This window comes from Coregonus clupeaformis, chromosome 19 (genome assembly GCF_020615455.1).
Source record: "Coregonus clupeaformis isolate EN_2021a chromosome 19, ASM2061545v1, whole genome shotgun sequence".
Taxonomy (NCBI): Eukaryota; Metazoa; Chordata; class Actinopteri; order Salmoniformes; family Salmonidae; genus Coregonus; species Coregonus clupeaformis.
This window is the reverse complement of record NC_059210.1, coordinates 12,524,056-12,549,205: the sequence shown is the minus strand read 5'-3', so window position 1 is coordinate 12,549,205 and position 25,150 is coordinate 12,524,056. Positions and strand designations below refer to the sequence as shown.

General features: G+C 44.0%; 1 protein-coding gene across 1 annotated transcript; it reads left to right on the top strand.

Annotated features, from left to right (window-relative positions):
- The first annotated feature begins 248 nt into the window (after window positions 1–248).
- Window positions 249–24,657, top strand: LOC121531661 (sodium-dependent neutral amino acid transporter B(0)AT2). Its single transcript, XM_041837021.2, has 12 exons — window positions 249–396; window positions 1,923–2,427; window positions 8,982–9,139; window positions 10,068–10,194; window positions 10,499–10,680; window positions 18,158–18,268; window positions 19,417–19,658; window positions 20,541–20,733; window positions 21,522–21,714; window positions 22,227–22,386; window positions 22,545–22,707; window positions 23,730–24,657. Exons 2-12 carry the CDS (start codon window positions 2,100–2,102, stop codon window positions 24,087–24,089), a joined length of 2,217 nt encoding a protein of 738 aa, XP_041692955.1. The 5' UTR covers window positions 249–396; window positions 1,923–2,099; the 3' UTR covers window positions 24,090–24,657.
- Window positions 24,658–25,150: the final 493 nt, after the last annotated feature.

Genomic DNA, 25,150 nt, shown 5'->3' with positions numbered 1-25,150 from the left:
AAATAGGGGGATCAGGATCAGGAAAATTGTAAAACAATTATTTAGCTTATCCTGCGCATTCACCATTGTATTGAATATAATTATACCATCATAAATAATCCGTAATATACAGAGGGATAAATTCAGCAAAAATGAATGGGAATTTGGATCAAACATTTATAAAGAAAGAAACCAAGCACCCCTATTACCGCGCTGAATGTATTTCTAACTCCTAGAAGAGGCGAAGCGCTTCTGTCTGTTTCATACAACGCGACAGCAGCGATACAGCACCATATACGCAATAGGCTACAAGTGATGATGTCTGCCCCGTGCATGTGCTTCTGTCACAATTTCATTCCTTGATACGCATCATTCCGAAAAGGACCAAAATCCCCATCTTACAGAAGACGACTAAAGGTAGATTTCATTTAAAAGGAATATATGTGTTGGGCTGAATAGGGTGGCAGTGCGCATGATGTGGCCAGGGAGTGTATGATGAAATACCCCACTTGGATGTCAAGGAGAGGAGAGATGGGCTGGTCGGGGAGGGAGGAATTAATTGATGTTCATTCCTAGAACAAATTGTCTCTTGAATACACAATAGCCCACATGGCGCCAGATATTATCCATTGATTTTTCTGCATTTCTGCATTTCTGCATTTAATCATGCTTTTTTTGTTGTTGTAAATGGTAGGTTTTATCTTTCTGTGTGCTATAGCAACAGACTATTCCAGCTGCACCCTAAAAGGAATGTAACATCTTCAGAGTATTAGGCCTACCATTTACGTTCATTTGCTGATGAAATTACGCCCATGCTTTAAAAACGAGGCTAATCTGGAAGTGGCCAAAGGAAATATATTAATCACTTAAACCACTGGTCGGTGAAAGGCAATAGGCTGCTACAGTCTGAACCATGGTAACATTGTATCATTTTGGTCTTATTTTACGCACAATGTGGATTTTAAAAACTATGGGCCGAATTGTAATCACATTACACCTATTATACTAATACATTTAGGGCTATATTCTGGGTCTTTTTTTAATACATGTTTTTGTTTGTAGGTTTTCTCTGCTCTCACGTTGAGCTGCGAGGCTAGTGTTTGGGTTCGTATGCAAATTGCCTCGTGCTCTGCGTCAATTATTTAGGCGCGCGGATACCTAATCGTCTCTATAGATAGCAAAAGTCCTTTCAATGTTTTGGTCATGCGTAAAAGTAACCAATCAATAGACAATGGCATCCATAGATTTTGGTCACATTTGTCATATGATTTCCTTGTGACCAAAATATATTTTTAAATAAATTATTTTTTAAAATAAAAAACAGGAATACAAAAAATACTACTTAATGTATGTTATCATTATATCGTTTATCCTCAACAACTGCCCATGGCAAGTTTTCTAACAAGCGTGCACACGAGGTTGGACACCATCCAGACTGTACCATTTCTGACTGATGAAAGAGATTAGGAGTGATTCTATTCAGTTCAAGTGTGATCACAGAGCGTACAGTATAACATTTGGCCTATGTGGTTTCCTTGAAATAGAGAACGGAAACTTTTTTTGTTTACACACTCAGACAGACACTCACATCTTCCTTCCTTCCTTCCTCTCTCTCTCTTTTTCTCTTCTGTTCTTTTTCTCTCAGTAAATACAAAAACCACAATTATCTCTATGAGCATCAGAGAGTAGTGGTATCACCAACTCTCATTCTGCCGTTACTGGAATTATGGATATTGTACCCTAGGGTTTTGTTTACTTTCCTTTCAGCATTCGCTGATAACGAAGAAAAGTTCAATGTTGTAGCCTAATTTTCATAAAAGGGGTCCTGTGTCAACATCTAATAGTTATGACACCCCCACTCTGTTTGCCCTGAAATAATGAATATTGAATTTTGAATATGAATACAGTACCCTAAATCGTTTATTTTTCTTTCCTTCCCTAAGCATTTGGTGATAATGAAGAAATAAACAACCCTTTCTCAACCCTCCATCACACACCTCCAAGACAGACTCTTTATCCGGCAGTCCACCTTTAAGCCCTCAGAACTACCAGAACTGAACTGCCCTCTCCCGCTACCAGCCCAAAGACATTCTGCCCCACGCCCTTGTCTGCTTTATCAAATGCCCAAAAACAGCAAGGCCGTCAAGAGAGAGCTTGACGACGATGTCACAGAGTCTGTCAGAGACCTGCTATCCAACGAGGACACATGTGATGATTCCTTCAAGAAGAGCTCGCTGATCGCTGGTGGCGGCGGAGGTGATGGGGAAGGGGAGGAGCTTAACCTTAACGGAGATGTGGACGTGGAGGACGGAGGCTCGGACGCAGAGGATGATGCAGCGAGACCAGCCTGGAACAGCAAGCTGCAATACATCCTAGCCCAGGTGGGCTTCTCTGTAGGCCTGGGCAATGTCTGGAGATTCCCCTACCTGTGTCAGAAGAACGGAGGGGGTGAGTAGCTGTTGTGCTTATTGGTTAGGGTATAGAAGTCGCCTGCCCTTATGGTTAGGATTTGGGGAGGTTAGCCTGCCCCATCGTGTGGTGTGTGTGTGTGTGTGTGTGTGTGTGTGTGTATGTGTATGTGTATGGATGTTAAGTGTGTGAACCTCCTGTTGTGTTGTGGTGCTCGTCTGTCAAAACCAGACTTTGCTCTGTGACCTTGGTGATCCAAGCTCTCAAGATCAACATCACAGTGGTCACATGACTGTCTGAGTCTATCTCCGTCTCTCCTCTTTCAATAACCTAGTAACAACCAGCAAATAACACAATGATAACCACGCTACAACAAGCAACAATAACAGCACACAATACCAGCAACACCCCATCAATTACCGTTATTTTAACCACACAGCAACAACCAATGACAAATCAAATCAAAGTTTATTGGTCATGTACACAGATTTGCAGATGTTATCACAGGTGCAGAGAAATGCTTGTGTTTCTAACTCCAACAGGGCAGTAATACCTAGCAATAAATAAATAAATACACACATAATCCAGAAAAAAAAACAAATCTAAACATATCAGAACGAGCAAATCAAATCAAATGTATATTTTATTTGTCACATACACCGAACACAACTGGTGTAGACTTTACCGCTTGCTTATGAGCCCTTCCCAACGATGCAGAGTTTAAAATAATAACACAAGAAGAGGACTAAAATACACAAGAATGGAGCTATGTACAGGGAGCAGTAGTACTAGATCAATGTGCAGAGGAACGAGGTATTTCAGGTAGCTACTGTATTTACATGAAGGCAGGGTCAAGTGACTAGGCATCAGGATAGATAATAAAGAGCAGAGTAGCGTGTGTGTGTGTGTGTGTGTGTGTGTAATGTGTATGTACACTGAGTGTACAACATATTAGGAACACCTGCTCTTTCCATGACCTAGACTGACCAGGTGAATCCAGGTGAAAGCTATGATCCCTTATTGATGTCACTTGTTAACTCCACTTCAATCAGTGTAGATGAAGGGGTGGAGATAGGATATAGAAGGATTTTTAAGAATTGAGACAATTAAGACATGGATTGTGTATGTGTGCCATAAAGAGGGTGAATGGGCAAGAGAAAATATTTAAGTGCCTTTGAACTGCAACGCTGCTGGGTTTTTCACCCTCAACAGTTTCCCGTGTGTATCATGAATGGTCCACCACCCAAATGACATCCAGCCAACCTGACATAACTTTGGGAAGCATTGGAGTGAACATGGGCCAGCATCCCTGTGGAATGCTTTCGAGACCCTGTAGAGTCCATGCCCCCGACGAATCAAGGCTGTTCAGATAGTAAAAGGGGGGTGCAACTCAATATTAATGTTTTGTACACTCAATGTATATGTGAATGGTTTCTGTCTGTATGCGTGTGTGTGTGTGTGTATAGTCCATCTCATGTTTTCCAGGTCTGTTTAAGTGGCCACCCTGCTGGCTTCTGCTGTATTTATACTGAACAAAAATATAAACGCGACATGTAAAGTGTTGGTCCATGTTTCATGAGCTGAAATAAAATATCCTAGAAATTTCCATACGCACAAAAAGCTTATTTATCTCAAATGTTGTGCACAAATTTGTTTATATCCCTGTTAGTGAGCATTTCTCCTTTGCCAAGATAATCCATCCACCTGACAGGTGTGTTATATCAAGAAGCTGATTAAACAGCATGATCATTACACAGGTGCACCTTGTGCTGGGGACAATAAAAGGCAACTGTAAAATTTGCAGTTTTGTCACACAACACAATGCCACAGATGTCTCAAGTTTTGAGGGAACGTGCAATTGGCATGCTGACTGCATGAATGTCCACCAGAGTTGTTGCCAGATAATTTATGTTCATTTCTCTACCATAAGCTGCCTCCAACGCCGTTTTAGAGAATTTGGCAATACGTTCAACCTCACAACCGCAGACCATGTATAACCACGCCAGCCCAGGACCTCCACATCTGGCTTCTTCCCCTGCGGAATCGTCTGAGAACAGCCACCTGGACAGCTGATGAAACTGTGGGTTTGCACAACCGAAGAATTTCTGCAAAAACTGTCAGAAACCGTCTCAGGGAAGCTCATCTGCGTGCTCGTCGTCCTCACCAGGGTCTTGACCTGACTGCAGTTTGGCGTCATAACTGACTTCAGTGAGCAAATGCTCACCTTCGATGGCCACTGGCCAACTGGAGAAGTGTGCTCTTCACGGATGAATCCCGGTTTCAACTGTACCGGGCAGATGGCAGACAGCGTATATATGGCGTCGTGTGGACAAGCGGTTTGCTGATGTCAACGTTGTGAACAGAGCGCCCCATGGTGGCAGCGGGTTTATGGTATGGGCAGGCATAAGCTATGGACAACGAACACAATTGCATTTTTTATCGATGGCAATTTGAATGCACAGAGATACCGTGCCCATTGTCGTGCCATTAATCCGTCGCCATCACCTCATGTTTCAGCATGATAATGCACGGCCTCATGTCACAAGGATCTGTACACAATTCTTGGAAGCTGAAAATGTCCCAGTTCTTCCATGGCCTGCATACTCACCAGACATTGAGCATATTTGGGATGCTCTGGATCGACGTGTACGACAGCGTGTTCCAGTTCCCGCCAATATCCAGCAACTTCACACAGCCATTGAAGAGGAGTGGGACAACATTCCACAGGCCACAATCAACAGCCTGATCAACTCTATGCAAAAGGAGATGTGTCACGCTGCATGAGGCAAATGGTGGTCACACCAGATACTGACTGGTTTTCCTCTTTTTAAGGTATCTGTGACCAACAGATGCATATCTGTTTTCCCAGTCATGTGAAATCCATAGATTAGGGCCTAATGAATTTATTTCAATTGACTGATTTCCTTATAAGAACTGTAACTCAGTAAAATCTTTGAAATTGTTGCATGTTGCGTTTAAATTGTTGTTCAGTGTAGATTAAAATGTCAAGTCTACCTACAGTGGGGAGAACAAGTATTTGATACACTGCCGATTTTGCAGGTTTTCCTACTTACAAAGCATGTAGAGGTCTGTGATTTTTATCATAGGTACACTTCAACTGTGAGAGACGGAATCTAAAACAAAAATCCAGAAAATCACATTGTATGATTTTTAAGTAATTACATTTGCATTTTATTGCATGACATAAGTATTTGATACATCAGAAAAGCAGAATATATCTGCTTTAATATTTGGTACAGAAACCTTTGTTTGCAATTACAGAGATCATACGTTTCCCGTAGGTCTTGACCAGATTTGCACACACTGCAGCAGGGATTTTGGCCCACTCCTCCATACAGACCTTCTCCAGATCCTTCAGGTTTCGGGGCTGTCGCTGGGCAATACGGACTTTCAGCTCCCTCCAAAGATGTTCTATTGGGTTCAGGTCTGGAGACTGGCTAGGCCACTCCAGGACCTTGAGATGCTTCTTACGGTCTTACGGAGCCACTCCTTAGTTTCCCTGGCTGTGTGTTTCGGGTCGTTGTCATGCTGGAAGACCCAGCCACGACCCATCTTCAATGCTCTTACTGAGGGAAGGAGGTTGTTGGTCAAGATCTCGCGATACATGGCCCCATCCATCCTCCCCTCAATACGGTGCAGTCGTCCTGTCCCCTTTGCAGAAAAGCATCCCCAAAGAATGATGTTTCCACCTCCATGCTTCACGGTTGGGATGGTGTTCTTGGGGTTGTACTCATCCTTCTTCTTCCTCCAAACACGGCGAGTGGAGTTTAGACCAAAAAGCTCTATTTTTGTCTCATAAGACCACATGACCTTCTCCCAATCCTCCTCTGGATCATCCAGATGGTCATTGGCAAACTTCAGACGGGCCTGGACATGCGCTGGCTTGAGCAGGGGGACCTTGCGTGCGCTGCAGGATTTTAATCCATTACGGCGTAGTGTGTTACTAATGGTTTTCTTTGAGACTGTGGTCCCAGCTCTCTTCAGGTCATTGACCAGGTCCTGCCGTGTAGTTCTGGGCTGATCCCTCACCTTCATCATGATCATTGATGCCCCACAAGGTGAGATCTTGCATGGAGCCCCAGACCAAGGGTGATTGACCGTCATCTTGAACTTCTTCCATTTTCTAATAATTGCACCAACAGTTGTTGCCTTCTCACCAAGCTGCTTGCCTATTGTCCTGTAGCCCATCCCAGCCTTGTGCAGGTCTACAATTTTATCCCTGATGTCCTTACACAGCTCTCTGGTCTTGGCCATTGTGGAGAGGTTGGAGTATGTTTGATTGAGTGTGTGGACAGGTGTCTTTTATACAGGTAACGAGTTCAAACAGGTGCAGTTAATACAGGTAATGAGTGGAGAACAGGAGTGCTTCTTAAAGAAAAACTAACAGGTCTGTGAGAGCCGGAATTCTTACTGGTTGGTAGGTGATCAAATACTTATGTCATGCAATAAAATGCAAATGTAATTACTTAAAAATCATACAATGTGATTTTCTGGATTTTTGTTTTAGATTCCGTCTCTCACAGTTGAAGTGTACCTATGATAAAAATTACAGACATCTACATGCTTTGTAAGTAGGAAAACCTGCAAAATCGGCAGTGTATCAAATACTTGTTCTCCCCACTGTATCTATCTACAGTTGAAGTCGGAAGTTTACATACACCTTAGCCAAATACATTTCAACTCAGTTTTTCACAATTCCTGACATTTAATCCTAGTAAAAATTCCCTGTTTTAGGTCAGTTCGGATCACCACTTTATTTTAGAATGTGAAATGTCAGAATAATAGTAGAGAGAATGATTTATTTCAGCTTTTATTTATTTCATCACATTCCCAGTGGGTCAGAAGTTTACACACACTTAATTAGTATTTGGTAGCATTGCCTTTCAATTGTTTAACTTGGGTCAAACGTTTCGGGTAGCCTTCCACAAGCTTCCCACAATAAATTGGGTGAATTTTGGCCCATTCCTCCTGACAAAGCTGGTGTAACTGAGTCAGGTTTGTAGGCTTCCTTGCTCGCACACGCTTTTTCAGTTCTGCCCACACATTTTCTATAGGATTGAGGTCAGGGCTTTGTGATGGCCACTCCAGTACCTTGACTTTGTTGTCCTTAAGCCATTTTGCCACAACTTTGGAAGTATGCTTGGGGTCATTGTCCATTTGGAAGACCCATTTGCGACCAAGCTTTAACTTCCTGACTGATGTCTTGAGATGTTGCTTCCTTCCTCATGATGCCATCTATTTTGTGAAGTGCACCAGTCCCTCCTGCAGCAAAGCACCCCCACCAAAGTACGTTCATCTCTAGGAGAGAGAACGCGTCTCCTTCGTGAGCGGTATGACGGCTGCGTGGTCCCATGGTGTTTATACTTGTGTACTATTGTTTGTACAGATGAACGTGGTACCTTCAGGCGTTTGGAAATTGCTCCCAAGAATGAACCAGACTTTTGGAGGTCTACAAAAACATTTCTGAGGTCTTGGCTGATTTATTTTGATTTTCCCATAATGTCAAGCAAAGAGGCACTGAGTTTGAAGGTAGGCCTTGAAATACATCCACAGGTACACCTCCAATTGACTAAAATTATGTCAATTAGCCTATCAGAAGCTTCTAAAGCCATGACATAATTTTCTGGAATTTCCCAAGCTGTTTAAAAGGCACAGTCAATGTAGTGTGCGTAAACTTCTGACCCACTGGAATTGTGATACAGTGAATTATAAGTGAAATAATCTGTCTGTAAACAATTGTTTGAAAAATTACTTGTGTCTGCCAAAACTATAGTTTGTTAACAAGAAATGGAGTGGTTGATTACAAGTTCGGGAAGAAAGTGATTGCAGTACTTTTCTTCTGTTTTCCCAAAAGTCAAGCCAGTCAAAAGCAAACGTTGTTTTGAAACTGTCGCTTATTGACAAATGTGATATCCTCATTTCTCATTCACCATCAGTGACTTTAGAGCTGCCAGAATAACAGAATATTTGTGAAAAGCAAAACATATAAAGGCTTAGAGGTTAGGTTTTTATGCAAATCTTGTACTGGCTATAGATTGTATTAATCTCTTTCAGTTACTGGCAATGTGGCTCTAGCAGTAAAGACACAACCACCATTTCCTGTGAAGAAAGGTTTTTGTAATCTTTCTCCTGTACCATTTGTCTACCAGTTGCAGTCCCTGAGAGTAACAGACGCAGACAGACCCTGTTTACAGACCTGTGCTATTATGGGCTGTTTCTTAGTCATTCTCCCTGAAGCTGTCTGTAAAGCATATAAAGAATGTCATCATCCTGATGTGGATTCCAGTAGCCACAGATCAATTTGGATCATCTGAGACCTGAGTATCTTTCCAGATCAAAATACTTATGTGGCACAACACACCATGATGAGGGAGATGACTTGAGAGAGAGAGAGAGAGAGAGAGAGAGAGGCGGAACTGGTGTGGTGTGCAGTCACTACATGGTGTGTGGGTGTGTGTGTGTGTGTGTGTGGCTGCGTGCATACGGGCGTGTGTGTTCGCATCATGCTCATGTGTGTGTATGTTTGTGTGTGACATAGTTCTGACCCAGTGTGTGTTTGTCCTTCTTCGCAGGGGCGTACCTGGTTCCCTACCTCATTCTGCTGATTGTGATTGGCATCCCCCTATTCTTCCTGGAGCTGTCGGTGGGGCAGCGGATCCGCAGGGGCAGCATCGGGGTGTGGAACTACATCAGCCCTCGCCTGGGGGGCATCGGTTTCGCCAGCTGTGTGGTGAGTGAAGTCAGATGCACTGCTACCAAGACTGTGTGTGAAAACGTATTCCTCAGTCTGACGTGTCCCCACTTACTCCTCAGTCTGACGTCCCCACTTGCGCCAGAGAATAGCTAGCTTTTCGCGTGGCGCCGACTGGTAGGACGCTTCGTGAGGGCGGTCACGTGTGCTAGCAAAGCAGCGGTCCTGGGTTCGAGTCGACTCAGGAGGAAGTGGTACTCGCTAAGCATGCAGCGTGACGTCCTTTACATGGGCACTGTACACACTTCCTTAGAATAAAGGGGAAAGCAGACACGTAAACAGGACTGTTTCTTTCTGCTTCACATGCAAACACGCACACATTTTGCTCCATTTTCTTTAAACCCATCTACCCTTAGCATCTTTCTATGGTAATGAATTGAGAAATGACAAGACAAGCTGCCTTTTAAAGAGTAACTGTCTTCTCCATGTCATCTCAGCCAGTATAAACTCATTTCATGAGTCATTGTGTTCCGGTCTCTGTTTCTTAATGGCCGCCACGCAGTGGAGAGCAGAGGGAATTCTGGGTACTGAATAGGTCACGTGTCACCAACACCTTTCTGTGAACTAACTGGCAGCACGTGTCAACCATGATAACACTGCCAACAATGATAACACTGCCGACCACGATAACACTGCCGACCACGATAACACTGCTGACCACGATAACACTGTCGACCATGATAACACGTGCTGGTTGAGGATGGTTTAAATGTAGTCCTTTGACAGGTGGTACCATGTTAAACGGATTTTGTTGGACTAGTGTGTCGCCTTGGCTTTCTCTGTTAGGATTGCTGGAAAACCCATTAAGACAAATGTATTTATAATAAGCATCATATCGATGTGTGTTTATAAGGTAGTGATGATTTAGATTGTGTGTTTTAAACACTAACTTGTTTGTGTACTGCAGGTGTGTTTCTTTGTGGCCCTCTACTACAATGTGATCATCGGGTGGAGTCTATTCTATTTCTCCCAGTCCTTCCAGCAGCCTCTGCCATGGCACGAGTGTCCCCTGGTCAAGAACAAAAGCACTACGTGTAAGGCAAACACACACCCATGCTCACACCCATGCTCACACCTTCACCACACAAGAGGCAATAACTACCCTACTGAGTGTCTCTGAATAACTAGCATACAAGTTCATAAAAAGCATGCAATAAAGTCGTGGTGCATTTACCACCCAGTGAAAGCGATACAGTAAGCCGTTAGCCATACTGTAGATTCACAGTAATCCATTATAAAGTGAGCTCTAACGAGTGAGGTGACCACATAAACTCAACTCCAGGTGTTCTGCACCTGTTTCATCAGTAACACCCTCCATGTTGTCCCTCCTACCTCCAGACGTGGTGCCTGAGTGTGAGAAGAGCTCGGCCACCACCTACTACTGGTACCGTGAGGCTCTGAACATCTCGGATTCCATCTCTGAGAGCGGAGGCCTCAACTGGAGGATGACCATCTGTCTGCTGGCCGCCTGGTCCATGGTCTGCCTCGCCATGATCAAGGGCATCCAGTCCTCTGGGAAGGTGAGTGAGTGAGTGAGTGTAAGAGTGAGAGTGAGAGTGAGAGTGAGAGAGAGAGAGAGAGAGAAATAAGATGGGAAATTGACCTAATAAGAGTCTGCAAGTAAGAGAGAAAAATAGTTTGTGTGAGACAGAGCATGCTAGATAGTTACTGTATACCTGGCAGTGGCAGCCGCCAATTGGCTGAATACCCAGGGAGGCGGGGGGAGATATATAAAGTGATCTGTGCATTTGAACAACAGCATAAATAGACCTATTTCACTTTTGCATGTAAAAACAGAATCACCACTGCTGCCACTGTTTTGATTACCAAAAGTTATATTTTTTGAACGAGCAGCGCGCAGCCAGCTCCCAAGTGCATTGGTGACACAAGCACACAACGAGCACAGATGCAGCAAGTGAAAATAAATGATCTAACTGGGATAGCTAACTAGCATAACGTCAGAAGCGTCATGAGCTCGCCAGTAACTTTAGTTAGACTTGATTGGCATGAGAGCTAGCAAGCTAGCTACCGGAATGCTAGCTTGCTGGTAGCTATTGTCAAAATTGGGCACAGAGACATGTTTTTTTTTGCCCTACCATGATCGCGAGAAGTTTGTAGCTACTGTATCCCTCTGTCCTTCGACTGTTAATGGATGTGGATGTCTGGTTCAGGTCCCAGGCGCCCAATGACTGTAATGATTATTTTTATTTACAAGTTATTTACAAGTTACACATTGCAATTTGCTCTTTAGCGCCAACTGTTCAGTACCTGATAGAGCAGGCCCAGAAGACCTGGACCTTCATTACAACACCCCAGGAAAGGTCCATTTACTTTGTGCAGTGAAAATCATGTGATGAAATCCTGCAATCTCATTGCTGCAGTCCTCCCCAATAGCAAGCAATGTAATAGTTGGCAAAGCAATCCAAGCGCTGGGCAGCAGGCTGAATGCCCGGAGCTGTTGATGGCAGAGCAGTAGGTAACCGAGCAGTAGTGCTGAGCGATTAACCAAAATATAGGTTATTTTGGGGTTTATAAAACAACTAATTGACCGACATCGGTTCAATTACTTGAATTCCATTTAGTTAGTATTTTTTCTGTGAGCTCGATGTGCAGTTTCTGTAGAGATACATCAGAACTATGAACTGTACGATGTAGTAGGGAGTTGTAGATTCCAACAGGCCAATATTCTACATAGTTTAGCGCAGAAAATGCGGCAATGACCATAATCCATTTTGCGCCCGTTTAAACTTGTCCGGTCTATGCAGAGCAGACACGGAGACTGGGAGAAGAGAGATCGCACTATTGAGAGGGATAGAAAGCAGTTGCTTAGCGAGCCTGAAAATACAGGATCTAAGTGATTGATAGTTGGTATTCAGCAGTCATAAAAGTATACCTTATTTACTACTAAAATAGTGATTTTGTCAGACAGCATAGGCAGCAGCGCTATAGGGATGAGATGATGACTTGGAATTAAATAAAGTTATCAAATAAAACATTTTATTAAAGTAAAATAATGTGAATAAATGATGGTTAATAAGTGATAAGCAGCAATGGGAAGTCGCTACCATCATGGGACTTTTATTAATTGTTTTATTCAGTGTTGTTACAGGATTCAACCTACATAATGCATAGTGCATTTAATGTCTAAAAATGTTTATCAAAACCGAAATCGAAAACCATGATTCATTTTTTATAATCGAACCCGAACCGACTTCAAAAAGCACTAATCGCTCAGCACTACTGAACAGCTAGTTTTGAACAAAACATTTTTGAAACAGTCAAATGTACACAAATTAACGACACTTTTATGGACATTTTAAACATAATCCTTGAATTATATAATATATATTTTATTGAAAATCACAAGTGGGGCATTTTTTTTTTTTTACAGTAATCCTCATTGGAATATTCCATGATGCTAACAGCACCATCGAGTTTAGCTAGCATTAACCCTTCGTTCTGTGTCAGGCTGGTGCTGGCAGGTCAGGAGACACTGTCAGGTCTTTCTCAACCTGCCTCAAGTTGGAAAAACCAGAGTCTGAGTGACTGACACTAACTCTGTGTGACTCTGAGGCTGTTCAATTATGGGCACTGTACCATTGGGTCTTTATCGTTCCTTGTGCATTTTAGCAAAGGCAGTTTCTACTCCTCTTAGAGTATTTCTGGTCTTTTAGGACTATGGCCCTGTCCTGTGCTATCTGAGCTTGGCGTTCCCTTTTGATCCAGCCATTGTCCCTCTTCCTGGTCTTATCCCAACAGCTGTCCTATGTTTTCTTGGTTCTATTCAAGCCCCCGTCTCTACTGTACAGTCTCCATAACACACACAGACAAAACAAGATGGATTCCCTGGCCTCAAACAGACAGATGTGGTTGTTATTTTTAATTTTTTTCTAATCAATCTACTCACAATGCCCCATAATGACAAAGCAAAAACATGTTTTTAGAAATGTTTGCTAATGTATTAAAAATAAAAATAAATAACACATTTGGCAGGACAGCAGGGAAACGCACTATCCCAATCTGCCACAACCTGTCTGTGGAGGTCTAACCAATTATTGTAATCATCATAATTACAGTGGCTTCAGAAAGTATTCACACCCCTTGACTGTTTCCAGTAAGTTGCATGGACTCATTCTGTGTGCAATATTAGTGTGTTTAACATGAGTTTTGAATGACTACCTCATCTCTGTACCCCACACATACAATTATCTGTAAGGTCCCTCAGTTGAGAAGTGAATTTCAAACACAGTTTAAACCACAAAGACCAGGGAGGTTGTCCAATGCTTCTCAAAGAAGGGCACTTATTGGTAGATCGGTAAAAAAAAAACTTTGCACACATTGAATATCCCTTTGAGCATGGTGAAGTTATTAATTACATTTTGGATGGTGTATCAATATACCCAGTCACTACAAAGATACAGGCATCCTTCCTAACTCAGTTTCCGGAGAGGAAGGAAACCGCTCAGGGATTTCACCATGAGGCCAATGGTGACTTTAAAACAGTTACAGAGTTTAATGGCTGTGATAGGAGAAAACTGAGGATGGATCAACATTGTAGTTACTCCACAATACAGTACTTACCTAAATAACTGAGTAAACAGAATAAAAAATATTCCAAAACATGCATCCTGTCTGCAATAAGGCACTAAAGTAAAACTGCATAAAATATGAAATTAATTTTATGTTCTGATTACAAAGCGTTATGTTTGGGGCAAATCCAACACAACACATCACTGAGACCACTTCATATTTTCAAGCATGGTGGTGGCTGCATCATGTTATGGGTATGCTTGTCATCGGCAAGGACTAGGGAGTTAAGCACAGGCAAAATCCTAGAGGAAAACCTGGTTCAGTCTGTTTTCCAACAGACACTGGGAGACAAATTCACCTTTCAGTAGGACAATAATAATGCTACTAGAGATCCTGGTTCGAATCCAGGCTCTGTCGCAGCCGGCCGCGACCGGGAGACTCATGGGCGGCGCACAATTGGCCCAGCGTCGTCCAGGGTAGGGGAGGGAATGGCCGGCAGGGATGTAGCTCAGTTGATAGAGCATGGCGTTTGCAACGCCAGGGTTGTGGGTTCGTTTCCCATGGGGGGCCAGTATAAAAAAAAAAAAAATGTATTCACTAACTGTAAGTCGCTCTGGATAAGAGCGTCTGCTAAATGACTAAAATGTAAATGTATTACTGGGCTATATCAGCCAATAGGCTATCTGTATTACTGGGCTATATCAGCCAATAGGCTATCTGTATTACTGGGCTATATCAGCCAATAGGCTATCTGTATTACTGGGCTATATCAGCCAATAGGCTAGCCGTAGTTTGAAGAGAGCAGAGTTGGAGAGACTTGCGCTTTCTCTTGAGCTACGTTTTATAGCCTACCTTTTCGGAGTGGGACGATTTTCATAAGGAGACAAATATGGGTGATCAATATTTATTTCTAAGCAATGTAGTAAGATATAGCCAAATCCTATTTAGGAAGTACATTTCCTTGGAAAGATAACTGCCCGTGCTTCTTCGTCCATGCATAGGATATAGGCTACTCCATTTAATTGAGCCCACACACGCACCTGATCTCGCACGTATGGCAACGGAAGCATCGAATGATGAGAGCGGACACTTGCACTTTCTCTTGAGCTACGTTTTGCATATAGCATATAGCCTACTTTTTAGGAGGACGATTTGCAGGCAGAGACAAATAAATGGGTAATCAATTTGTATTGACAATGAAAAGGCACAACGCTTGCTCACCATGGTAGCCTATGCATGCGTTGCGCCTTTTGCTTTTCAATGATGATTGCATTTTTTGGTTCCACCTCGACTCACGTTGGTTGAGCGCCCTCCACTTCTTTTCATTATCAATATTTATTTACAGACACTGTAGTAATGTCATCATATTTAATTTAATTTCCTTGGAAAGATAACTGCCAATTTATTCTCCACCCATGCATAGGCAGCCTACTCTATTTCATTGAGACCGCACATAGGCCTATAGTGTACTTTATCTCACACACCCAACTGTGAGAGGAGGTAGGCTACTTAGACTGTGTGAATAATGCTACAAAGATGTGTTTTTAATACAATTGGAAGGCTAACGCATGCAAAGCAGAAAGACAACCGTTTCCAAATAATCTGCGGGACAACAAAAATATTTTTATCCCAAAGTTGTCTGTCTGACTGCCCGCTCCCAACCGCAGCATGAAAAATGCTGACCGCACCGCAATGATCTCTGTCGGGTCCCGAATGATTCTGGACCCTTCTTTAACATGCCATTTACGTCAAAAATAGAGATTTGTTTGTAAAAAAAAGAAAACTTCTCCTTTAAGATCCCGGACTGCATCTTTAACAATGAACAAGTGTGAGGCCCTCCTTGGGCCCCACAACAGTCTCGATGGCCTTTTAAGTTGGAGAGAGAGTGGAAATGGCTATGAGCTTTCCTTTCCCCTCCTGGTGAAGGGGCCAGAGCAGGAGAACCTTTGAAGCTTTGCCACACAAAATAATATGAATGTCCCTCTCGCCCCTCGTTTACAAAAGCCTATTCCTAGGAATATCCCCACTGTGATCTACATTTTCTTTTTCATTTCTGTGTGTGGGTATGAGGATGCAAGAAAGACCGAGGGAGAGAGGGGAGCAGACCGGTTGCCATGGTTATATGCGCTCTTTCGCATGATTGTTAGGAGTGTACTCACCAAAACATAGAAATGGGGGAGAGAAAAAAAACATTTAGCTGACTGTGTGGTGAACAGGGACTAAATGGCTGGGTATTAAATGGCTTATTCATTTTCCACTCGAAATCTACTTTTTGCTTGCATTGTTGACAGAAAATTATGTGCAGCTACAAAAGAACGCCTCAAAGTAAAAGCACCATTATGACAGGTTTGAGTTGCCGTAATGATAGATAGTGATGGGGGGGGGACAATCAGGTACATATCGCAATATTAATTTGGAGGATATTATATCGATACTTTCACTCCAAGTATCGATTTGTAAAAACATTTTTATTTGTATTTATTTTTGCTAGGTAGCGTTAGTCGGCTGTACCTGCGCCAAAACTCCGATATTTTTCATCCTATAGCTTGTTCTCCAGCTAGTCAACATGTTTTCAGCACTTTTATTTCCATGACTGATCCATGACTAACCTTTATTTTGACAGGGAGTCAATGCTGAGACCAATGTCTCTTTTCCATTTTAACACCTAGGTCTAAGCTTAGGCATTCAGGTGATGTCATTTTAACACCTAGTATAAGCTTAGGCTTTCAGGTGGCGTCATTTTAACACCTATTCTAAGCTCAGGCATTCAGGTGGCGTCATTGTAACACCTAGTCTAAGCTCAGGCATTCAGGTGGCGTCATTTTAACACCTAGTCTAAGTTTAGGCATTCAGGTGGTGTCATTTTAACACCTAGTCTAAGCTTAGGCATTCCGGTGGTGTCATTTCAAAATCTAGTCTAAGCTAAGGCATTCACAACTGTATGACCAGTGCAGGATTAAGCTCTAACTGGTCCTCCAGTTAAGCTCTTTACCTGGTTTCCCCTTTAGAGGCCACCAGGCAGGCAGAGGCCCACCCCTGAACCCAACCCTGCTCATGACTGAACTCCGAACCATCTTAAATCTTAAACCACGCCTCAGAGCCTATGGAGTGACTCAACTTACTCCCCCTGCCCACCCCGCTCTTCAATCCACAATCCCCTAGTATCCTCCCAGATAATACAGTATATCACCAAGCACAAAGCAAGGAGGCCCCTCCCTCTGTCAGCTTAGTGGGACAGTGGGACAAAAGCTCTTGTGTGGGCCCCAGCCCAGAGGCCGGTCAGCATCCTTGGCCCTGAAAGCACCCATAGCAGTTCAGTAGAGTAGACCTCCCCTGGGATAGGGCCTCCTATTGCATCACTCACTTCAGTCATTTGCTTCTTCCTCTGTATTCTTCCACTCACTGTATTGTGGTCCGCAGGGCTGTGGATTTCTCTGTGGATTACTGCCACCCCCACAGGTCAGGAAGAGACAACAGAGGCAGCCTCAGAGATCCCTTTAGATAAAGCCCAGAAGAGGTAGCCTCAGAGACTTGTATTTATTATGGATCCCCATTAGCTGTTGCCAAGGCAGCAGCTACTCTTCCTGGGTTCCAAACACATTAAGGCACTTACATCACAAAATAAACGAACAAAAACTAAATAAAACATAACATCACCACACCACTACATATCCACAGCACAAAATGTACAATAGCACCATACAACAATATTAAAATGTACGTGTGTGTAGAGTGTGTGTGCTAGCGTGCGTGTGTGTGTGTCTATTCACAGTCCGCATTGTTCCATAAGGTGTAGTTTTATCTGTGTTTTAAATCTAATTTTACTGCTTGCATGAGTTACTTGATGTGGAATTGAGTTCCATGTAGTCATGGCTCTGTGTAGTACTGTGCGCCTCCCATAGTCTGTTCTGGACTTGGGGACTGTGAAGAGACCCCTGGTGGCATGTCTTGTGGGGTATGCATGGGTGTCTGAGCTGTGCACTAGTCACTTGAACAGACAGCTCAGTACTTCCAACATGTCAATCCCTCTCACAAAGACAAGTAGTGATGCAGTCAAGCTCTCCTCTACTTGGAGCCAGGAGAGTTTGACATGCATGTTATTAATGTTAGCTCTCTGTGTACATTTAAGGGCCAGCCATGCCCAGAAGAGGAAGCCTCATAGGTCCCTTTAGGTAAAGCCCAGAAGAGGAAGCCTCAGAGATCCCTTTAGATAAAGCCCAGAAGAGGAAGCCTCAGAGATCCATTTAGATAAAGCCCAGAAGAGGAAGCCTCAGAGATCCACTTAGATAAAGCCCAGAAGTCATCAGATCACAGCAATTATCTCATTATCTTTAGGTTTATATAGTTATTAACTCCAGACTTTGGGTCTGAGACAGGCTTGTCAATAAGTAAAGTCTCAAGTCAGCCATTAACTTTATAATGTACGAGTTGCAACAAGGTTGTTCTTCTGTTGTGGTTGTTTTACAGGTGATGTACTTCAGCTCGTTGTTCCCTTACGTGGTGCTGATCTGTTTCCTGGTCCGGGCTCTGCTCCTGAAAGGCTCTGTGGACGGGATCCGACACATGTTTACCCCTAAGGTACAGTAATGCTGTTTTATAGTTACACCCAACATACAGTCAATGTAATGGTGCCAACTTCACACCCAAGGCACAGTCAACCCAATGCTGCTGCATACAGCCAACATACTGCACTACACCCAAGGCACAGTCAACCCAATGCTGCTGCATACAGCCAACATACTGCACTACACCCAGGCACAGTCAGGGCCCCAGACTTCTTCAGAGAGTTAGCCAATGCACTTGTTTGATCCAATGCACTTGTTTGATCCAATGCACTCGTTTGATTCAGTACGCTCGTTTGATCCAGTACGCTCGTTTGATCCAGTTGTGGATCAATGTTACATTGTTCCCTTTACTGAAACAGGAAGGAAAAGATATTGACTGAAAATGTGCCATAAATGTACAAATATTTTTTACCGGAGGTCAGCTATTCAACAGCAGTGGTCCTCAACATTGTTTACTAAAGAGGAAGGCCATGTTGAATGAAAATGTGCCAGAAATATATATTTTTAAATACACTAGTCTATTATAGGTTGGCTACTCAGCTGCCGTGGACCAATGGCAACTCAGGCAAAATGAATAATTTGATTTGGGCTCTGCTGTGGTGGCAGACTTCTCACCATGGTAACAGGAGCCGCTCGGCGCTCCCTGCTTTATGTAACATCCACGGCGGCGTGTTCCGTTCATTTCACAACAGAGTCTCATGTGTCTGCTGATTCTCACACGGCTGACATCTTCCTACTTCAAAGGCCTACGCTGCGTCTCCTGTGTGCAGGGAGGGAGACATCAAAAGCAGGGCTCATTGTGTGCTGCATAATGTGTGCCTTCTAACTGTGTTAAGCCTATCACCACACAAAGATACTGTAGGATATTTGAGGGCAGTGGCATGATAGATATGCTCTCAGTATGTTGTGTCCTTGTTTGATCTTCCATAGTTTTGATAAATGGAGTTAACTCTCAACCATGATTCACATGTCCACTGCTCTGCTCCACTGGTCCAAACAATGGTTTGTACATTACTAGAAAAACACAGACTCTCGTAAAATAAATAACGTAGTGTTGTCCTAAAGAGCCAAACGTCGGTAAAATGTATCCACCAACTCTAGTTGAGCTTCCTTTAGTCAGCACCTCACCTAAATGTCCATTCTTTATTTATTTCATTCCAGTTGGAGATCATGCTGGAGGCCAAGGTGTGGCGTGAGGCGGCCACACAGGTCTTCTTCGCCCTGGGCCTGGGCTTCGGAGGCGTCATAGCCTTCTCCAGCTACAACAAGCGGGACAACAACTGCCACTTCGACGCGGTGCTGGTCTCCTTCATCAACTTCTTCACTTCTGTGCTGGCCACCCTGGTGGTGTTCGCCGTGCTCGGCTTCAAGGCCAACATCATGAACGTCAAGTGTATCGCACTGTAAGTATGGATACGCAATTAAGCTGTCGTCAATCAATCAATTCAAATGTATTTATTATACAAAAAACGTCTGTTTGATGCTGACATGAAGTTTGAGTCACACTGTGACCCACTGAGCCATTGAATAAGACCAGTAAGATGTTAGCAATAAGGTCTATAACAGGGATGGGCAACTGGCAGTAATCAGCGGGCCCCCTTTTGTAGGCCCACGGATCAATTTAGGAACTCAGTTGTGGTCTCAACTTACTGTTGAGAGTTAGAATAGTACAATATACAAGGTGCAATTTAGAAATGTGCATCAGCAGTTTAGCAGTTTCTCTCTTGTTATGTCAGTCACTGACAGTCACTCAATTAGCCCATGTAAGATAACATGTTTTAGATTGGTAAGTTAGTCTAGCCAGCTATCTAAACTTAGTAGTAATCATGGTCGAATTACCGACCGGGGGCCTCCATTGATTTTGTTAGTCACTCTCACTCAGATGTCATATTAAAAACAGCAAACATTTCTCTCCACCCCATGGCAAAATCTGTAGAATTGCTTAAAATTAGTTATAAAATTGCAAAAATGTCTCTGCTGTCAAGAGGGGGGCCGCTAAATTATTTTGCTCGCAAGGTGGGGAGCCCCCCAACAAAATGTCACTTAGGGCCCCCAAAAGGCTAGGGCCGGCTCTGACTGCATGTGTGAGTATGGATGTGGTTATGCAGACAGGCGAGCCACTGCGGCCTCTCATGATGATTTCAGATTTATTGTAACCCCCACCCCAATCAAAGTTGCCCATTCATGGCCTTTAAGATATTAGCAATAAGGCCTAGAAGATATTAGCATAGTCTATGATAAAGCATCCATTTTGATCTGATCTTATTTCATTTTCTATCTCTCAGGAACACTAAGAAGATAGTGGGTTTGCTGGGGAACGAGATCAGCCGTGATCTGATCCCCCACCACATCAACTTAAGTGCTACTTTGAGCACTGATGACTACCAACAGATCACTGAGATCATCAGAGGGGTGAAGGAGAAGGATTACCAGGATCTGGGCCTGGACTCCTGCAGCATTGAGGAAGAGCTCAACAAGGTGAGGGGCCGTTGTCTTCCGACAGCTACATCATGCTAATGTTTTGGTCAGTGCAGACGGCCGTCGAAACATCTGACGTAAGACAATGGGTGACGAGGTTCATAGAATGTATAACGGTGATATCATATCATAATTTTGTATCTTTTATGATCATAATCACTTTTAGGTAGCATTCTACTTGAAGAAAACACAAACAGTCATGAAAACTGGTGTCAGATATGATGTCATCACGACAACTGACTTTACACTATCATGTCTCAAACCAGGATTAGCTACGACTATCCAATGAATTTTTTTTGTGTCATAACAGTGCGGTAAAGTGTTACTGAATGCGGTTTCTCACAGACTGTGTTAGACCAATCTCTAGATCTTATCTATGCACTTTGAGATTTGTATTTCCTCCCCCTTCTCCCCGTCCTCCCCCTGCTCCCCGTCCTCCTCTTCCTACTCCCCGTCCTCCTCCCCCTGCTCCCCGTCCTCCTCCTCCTACTCCCCGTCCTCCTCCCCCTTCTCCCCGTCCTCCCCCTGCTCCCCATCCTCCTCCACCTCCTCCCCGTCCTCCTCCCCCTGCTCCCCGTCCTCCTCCTCCTACTCCCCGTCCTCCTCCACCTGCTCCCCGTCCTCCTCCTCCTACTCCCCGTCCTCCTCCACCTGCTCCCCGTCCTCCTCCCCCTTCTCCCCGTCCTCCTCCACCTGCTCCCCGTCCTCCTCCACCTGCTCCCCGTCCTCCTCCCCCTGCTCCCCGTCCTCCTCCACCTGCTCCCCATCCTCCTCCACCTGCTCCTCAGGCAGTGCAGGGTACAGGCCTGGCCTTCATCGCCTTTACAGAGGCCATGACCCACTTCCCGGCGTCTCCCTTCTGGTCCGTCATGTTCTTCCTGATGCTGGTTAACCTGGGCCTGGGAAGCATGTTCGGAACCATCGAGGGCATCATCACACCCCTGGTGGACACCTTCAAAGTCCGCAAGGAGTTCCTCACAGGTCAGTCAGAGAGAGGGGATGAAGGATTATATGGTTCATTATTTCTCAGTTCACCTTTCTGTGATTCCTCCTATCTCCTTGTCTCCTTCTCAATCTTAATGGAGAAGGTCCAAGGTCCCTCTCTGACCTTTTTCTTCAGAGAAGAAAATATTCAAGGTATTTAGGAAAAATTTAACAGAAAGAGCCTATATGTCAGTTTGTGGAGGTAGACCTTTCCCACAATGCATCCTCAGCTGAGCTCTTGATGTGTGTTTGCCATAGTAACTGGTCAATTAAATATTACCCAGGTGTATGATGTATTATGGCTCTTTGCTCTAATGCTTCAGGCTCAATAATGATGTCATAATACTAACTCTAATGCAGAGTGTGGCACCAAAGAGAATGTTTCATAATTGTTACATTTAGTGCAGCAACATGTTGACAAATATTGTGCATGAATTCTGTTAACGAGGATGGCATTTCTCCCCCTTGCACCGTTTGATAATGTCCATGTTGTCTCCCTCCTGTAACAGTGGGCGTCTGTCTGCTGGCCTTCTTCATTGGCCTGCTGTTCGTCCAACACTCTGGGAACTACTGGGTGGCCATGTTTGACGACTACTCCGCCACACTGCCTCTGCTCATAGTGGTCATCCTGGAGAACGTGGCTGTTGCTTGGGTCTATGGGACTGACAAGTATGTGTAATACATGTCAAATCATATACAGAATGGCAGTAATCTGTGATTGCCAAAGTCAACACAGTCTAAACTGTGTACCATTATGTATTCTCACCTCCTGTGGTGGTATCCCGTCCCCGTCTCCTCCTCCTCCTCCTCCTCCTCCTCCTCCCCAGGTTCTTTGAGGATCTGAAGGACATGCTGGGCTTCACTCCGTTCCGGTTCTACTACTACATGTGGAAGTACGTGACCCCCCTGCTGCTCATCCTGCTGCTGGGCTCCAGTGTGATCCAGCTGGGAATGACCCCACCCAGCTACAGCGCCTGGATCAAGGACCTAGTGAGTCGCCTCTCGACTGTGGTCTCTCTTTGGTGCAACTGGAAAAAGGCCAAAACACAGTATTTCAGTTTAATGGACTATTGTTTCAGTCAATGGGATGTGCAAGATTTTATTCCACTCCTACCTGGCATCTTCTTCTTGTCTCCTTTCCTTTATCCACACCGATTTGTAATATACCTGGAACAGTCATGTTAGCTACACCAATAGGAGCAGTCACTTGATAAGCGCTTTGCCATGTTAGCTTCACCAATAGGAACACTCGATATACGCTTTGCCATGTTAGCTTCACCAATAGGAACACTTGATATACGCTTTGCCATGTTAGCTTCACCAATACTCCACTGTTGGATTATCAAGATCAGAAATGTAAAGGCAATTTCCTATTGAGCCGACATATGCAGGAGTTTACCGTGAATGCAGTCTCCGCTAACGTGGGAACAGTGATTTTAAATTTCAATCACGTTGTAACGCTGAACTTCCGCGATATGGATTGAATAGAGCCCTTAGACTTAAGACAAGAGGACTTCACACTTAAACTCGTTTTAAGATGCAACCTATTATCACGAGGCCAACTTGCTGTCCCATGGTTTTTGTGTCAGTATCAGTGTCACTGTGTTTACCTGTCTGGTATCCTTGGTGACCGGTTGTAACATTCCAGTCGTAGCTGTACTCCCTCTAGTCAGAACCTTGATAAACCTTCTTCATCCCCTCCAGGCCAGTGAGAAGTCTCTGAGCTACAATAATAAACAGTAGTAGTAGTATACAGCATTACAGTAGTAGTAGTATACAGCATTACAGTAGTAGTAGTATACAGCATTACAGTAGTAGTATTACAGGGATGGAGCTCAGTTGGTAGAGCAAGGCATTTGCAACGCCAGGGTTGTGGGTTCGATTCCAGTATAAAAAATAAAAATGTATGCACTCACTAACTGTAAGTGGCTCTGGATAAGAGCGTCTGCTAAATGACTAAAATGTAAATGTAAATGTGGTAACCTCTAACCTCCCTCTGTCTCCCCCTCCAGGCCAGTGAGAAATCCCTGAGCTACCCTCCGTGGGGTCTGGCAGTCTGCATCTCCCTGGTGGTAATGGCCATCATGCCCGTGCCCGTGGTCTTCTTCCTCCGCTATTTCAACATCATCGACGAGAACGCCGGCGTCGTCTCCACCATCTCATACAAGAAGGGCTGCATCATCCAGGAGATCGCCAGGCCCGAGGAGGAGGACGACGCCAGCCTCATCCATGCCAAGTCGCCCTCGCCTATGCCCGGCAACAGCATCTACCGCAAGCAGAACGGAGGGGTTCCCGATTCCGCCCCCAACGGCCGCTACGGTATTGGTTACTTGATGGCCGACATGCCGGACATGCCCGAGTCAGACTTATAGGGTGTTGTTTCTGGTCCTCTGCCCTACTGGCTGGTCAACCAATTCCTCTTCTGCGTGCGTTAAGTCATGGGAATCGTCATCTGCATATTTGTACTCTTACTGTATATTCTTTGTAGATATCGTAGCTGCTGCCCTTCATGTTGTCCTTTTATCCTTTTGCTGTAAAAACGATTAAAAAGGTGTGTAAAATGTAAACTGTACATACTATCTCTTTTTGCCTTCCCCACCCAGTCCTTCCTTGGTTCAGTCCCAAATGGACCCCCTCATCCCCCTGTCCTGAAGCTCTTGTTGACTCCACTTAGTGGACAAGACAGTACAGTATTGGTGGAAGCAATAAGGTGGACACTCCACCAAGCCTACTATAGTTTCTAGGGGGGGTCAACCAGTGGCTTAGGCTAGGGACAAGTGGCTTAGGCTAGGGACAAGTGGCTTAGGCTAGGGACAAGTGGCTTAGGCTAGGGACAAGTGGCTTAGGCTAGGGACAAGTGGCTTAGGCTAGGGACAAGTGAAGATCAGGTTTGGGGTTCATTCCATTTCAATTCAGTCAATTCAGGAAGTAAACTTTGAAGAAAAAAAAAATCTCAGGAAGCAACGTGGAATGTTGGAATTTCAGTTTACTTCCTGAATCACCAAATTGAAATGGAATTGACCCGGTTTGGGACTGGGCCTTTTGTCTGTCTGTCTCTGGAAGATGCGAGTTGAGAGTTGTCCCCTCAGGTCCAGCTGTAGAATGGCTGTGTACATTATCACCTCACCTCTGGCCCAGAGTTAATAGCAGCGCAGCCTCTTTGGATGACATACGTGTTGGCAATGATGCAATACTGACCACATTTCTTTAGTGTAAGTACAATATAGTGCAAACAGTGAAAGGATGTCATTGAAACTGAACCCCCCCCCCCCAAAAAAAATGTGTGCCTAAATAACTTATGATATTTGTTTATAGAATACATGGTGGATGTTGTATATTTAAGGTATTCTGTAAGTATAAATATTATAAATATTATAAATATATTTAGCCTATCTGAATAGTTTGGATATCAGAACACCTTGTTTTTTGGTAA

Excerpts from the sequence above, each read along its gene's own strand:
- LOC121531661 (XM_041837021.2), top strand. The coding sequence starts at position 2,100 with ATGCCCAAAAACAGCAAGGCCGTCAAGAGAGAGCTTGACGACGATGTC. Across the intron at positions 10,195-10,498 it reads CAAGAACAAAAGCACTACGT|ACGTGGTGCCTGAGTGTGAG; the intron begins GTAAGGCAAACA and ends TCCTACCTCCAG. Across the intron at positions 21,715-22,226 it reads CCGCAAGGAGTTCCTCACAG|TGGGCGTCTGTCTGCTGGCC; the intron begins GTCAGTCAGAGA and ends CTCCTGTAACAG.